This window comes from Atta colombica, unplaced genomic scaffold (genome assembly GCF_001594045.1).
Source record: "Atta colombica isolate Treedump-2 unplaced genomic scaffold, Acol1.0 scaffold242, whole genome shotgun sequence".
NCBI classification, from domain to species: Eukaryota; Metazoa; Arthropoda; class Insecta; order Hymenoptera; family Formicidae; genus Atta; species Atta colombica.
This window is the reverse complement of record NW_017259341.1, coordinates 117,266-119,805: the sequence shown is the minus strand read 5'-3', so window position 1 is coordinate 119,805 and position 2,540 is coordinate 117,266. Positions and strand designations below refer to the sequence as shown.

General features: G+C 56.0%; 2 protein-coding genes across 9 annotated transcripts in view; one reads left to right on the top strand and one right to left on the bottom strand.

Annotated features, from left to right (window-relative positions):
• Positions 1–364: 364 nt before the first annotated feature.
• Positions 365–1,315, bottom strand: LOC108688827. Its single transcript, XM_018195292.1, has 2 exons — positions 779–1,315; positions 365–701 (listed from the first exon to the last, which is right to left on the bottom strand). Exons 1-2 carry the CDS (start codon positions 1,024–1,026, stop codon positions 365–367), a joined length of 585 nt encoding a protein of 194 aa, XP_018050781.1. The 5' UTR covers positions 1,027–1,315.
• LOC108688841 (plasma membrane calcium-transporting ATPase 3) overlaps positions 535–2,540 on the top strand; it is a 95,797-nt gene continuing 93,791 nt past the window's right edge. For 6 of the 8 annotated variants that reach the window (XM_018195313.1, XM_018195315.1, XM_018195314.1 and 3 more), the window contains exon 1: positions 1,322–1,654. The gene's annotated coding sequence lies outside the window, so the exon portion shown is untranslated. Of the gene's footprint in view, positions 639–1,321; positions 1,655–2,540 lie in introns of those variants that run through there. The other 2 variants (XM_018195310.1, XM_018195309.1) reach the window with 2 other exon arrangements.

Sequence of the window (2,540 nt, the reverse complement as noted above, 5' to 3'; positions counted from 1 at the left end):
GAGAGAGAGAGAGAGAGAGAGAGAGAGAGAGAGAGAGAGAGAGAGAGAGAGAGAGAGACGGACGGACGGCAGAGCGGGCCCGTTGTACACGTACGTGTATGCCGAAGGTGCGCGCGCAGAATCGGCGGTAGAGCAGCAGGCAGGCCAGTGGTAGCAGCGGGAAGCGAGCTAACCGGAGTATAATCGTTGTCGTCGTCGCGGTATAATCGTGTCCTCGTCTCTCCTCGTCTCCCCGTTCGCCGTCATTATCGTCGTCGTCGATGCGTGGATGTCGTCGTCGCGGTTCGCCGGTCGCTACCAGCGGTAACGCGCGCTACCAGCAACGTGAGCTACTAGGTAGCGGTAATCGGTGCTGCGGCCTTGCCTATATGAAAAGAGGCATCAAGGAGAAAAGGCCGCCCCGCACCGTCGTCGTCATCGTTGCCGCCGCCGCCGCCGCCGCCACCGTCGAGAACCGCCGTCGTCGCGTCGTCGCCGTCGTCGCCGTCGTCGCCGCCGCTGCCGCCGGCGCAGTCGATACCACTAGTAGGGTGGGAGGAAGGTCCGACGAGACCACGAGGAATTGAAGAGCGCCGCGAGCGCGACAGTTCCGCGCTCTCGGTACGCCGTACGACGGCAGTGGCACCCCTCTCCCGGGGGTAAGAACGTGCGTGCGTGCGTGCGTGCGTGCGTGCGTCGGTCTGTCTGTCTGTCTGTCATCTCTGCGGCGCGCGGAAATACAAAACGGATTAATCATCGAGAGTGCATGTTTTCTCACGGCTTCCTGAATTGTCTTCACCTCGCATTCCTGTGCATTCGCTCGTTCTTTCCTCCTCTTCTCTTTCTTTTTCTGGTTCTCCATCCTTGAATGCTTCGATTTTCTCTTTCGTTCGTGCTCTCATTCTCGCTTCCCCTTCTCACCACTTCCGCCGTTCCCACGGAAGAATTTCTGTATTCTCTGTTCGCGATCCCGGCCGTGACAGGTCGACATCTCTCCCCAGCTTGTCGCTCCGCGTACAATCGAATCGCCGTCCTCACCATCGCCATCCAGCGCGGTTGCGATGGAGGTGGCAGTGGTGGTGGTGGAGGCGATGGTGGATAGCAGCGGCGACAAGCGGCGGCGAGTGGCGACACAGTGCCACCTCCTTGATTCTAGAGAATCGAGCGGTTGGTCGGTCGTGGAGAGCGCGAGAGGTGCGCGAGAATGTCCGAGAGAGCGGCCTGAAAGTGCGGATTAATGTGTCGGTCGCGTTTACAAGACGTGAGGGGCGAGCGAGAACGAGAGAAAGAGCGAGAGACGAGAAAGCAAGAGAGAAAGCAAGAGAGAAAGAAAGAAGGAGAGAAAGCAAGACAAAAAGAAAGAGGGAGAGAAAGAGAGCGAGAAAGAGAGAAAGAGAGAGAGGGAGTGAGCGAGTGTGCGTGAATGAAGGGTTGGGAGGGGAGAGTGTCACGAGCGCGCGCGCGGAGATAGCCAGAGGAGCGCACGGAACAGCGAGCGAGTTTATTTTTAGTGGTAGAAGGTGAAGAAGGCGGGCGAAGAGCACCGCGCGGAGTGGTATTAAGCGGCAGCACAGTGGCCCGATGAAGCGGCGTATGTGACATCGGGTTTTCCTCTCTCTTGCCACCGTCGAGGAAGAAGAGACACCTCGCAGACATCTTGCTGCCACCGTCCACGGTGAGTAGTATGTCGCCACACTGCCGACCACCCCCACCTACCCCTCTGCCGCCGCCACCGCCACCACCACCACCACCACCACCACCACCACCACCACCACCACCACCACCACCACTACCACCACCATCACCACTCGCCTTTACCTTCTCCTCCTCCTCCTCTTTATCATCAACCCCTTCTTCCTCTTCCATCTCCATCACCCTCATGCCCCCTTCCCCTCGTCGAGGATTGATTCGCCATTCCATTAGAAGCCTCCACTATTTCCACCTCTCCCTTCTTTCATCCCTTTTCTCTCTCTCTCTCTCTCTCTCTCTCTCTCTTTCTCTCTTGTTTTCTTTTTCATTTAAATACATTTATTTCTCTCTTTCACAATCATCTATTTAGCTGTGTTTACTCTTCTCTTTCTCCACCTTTTTTTTTTCTTTTCACTCATTCTCTCTTTATTGTCTCCCCCGTGCCATTTATCCATCCATCTATTTATCTATTCGCGCGTACCCTTCTTGCTCTTTGTCGCTTTACTCTTTTTCCTCTGTTTCATCCTTTTTCTCTCTCTCTCTCTCTCTCTCTCTCTCTCTCTTTCTCTCGCTCTCGCATGGGACATCTCAGGGCAGCTCCTCGTCGACGTAGACCATCGTCCACTCCCCATATCCCCACCAATCTCGCATCGCCCTCTCCGCTTCACCGTGTTACGAAAATTATGTAACACGCTCGATCCGGGCGTTTCTTGTTCCGCTCTCCTTTCTCATCTTCCTCTTCTGGATATCACAGTCTGCTCCCCCACGACGTCCGTCTCTCTCTCTCTCCCCGTTGTTCCTCTCCCCTGCGTTGTACCGTTCTTCCGAACATTATTTCGGGAGTGCCAGCAGACCTGCCAGCGGACCCTGAG

Coding starts and splice junctions, on each gene's coding strand:
- LOC108688827 (XM_018195292.1), bottom strand. CDS start 1,026: ATGGCGATGGTGAGGACGGCGATTCGATTGTACGCGGAGCGACAAGCT. Junction 702..778: donor CGAATGCACAGGAATGCGAG/GTGAAGACAATT, acceptor CGCGCGCCGCAG/AGATGACAGACAGACAGACA.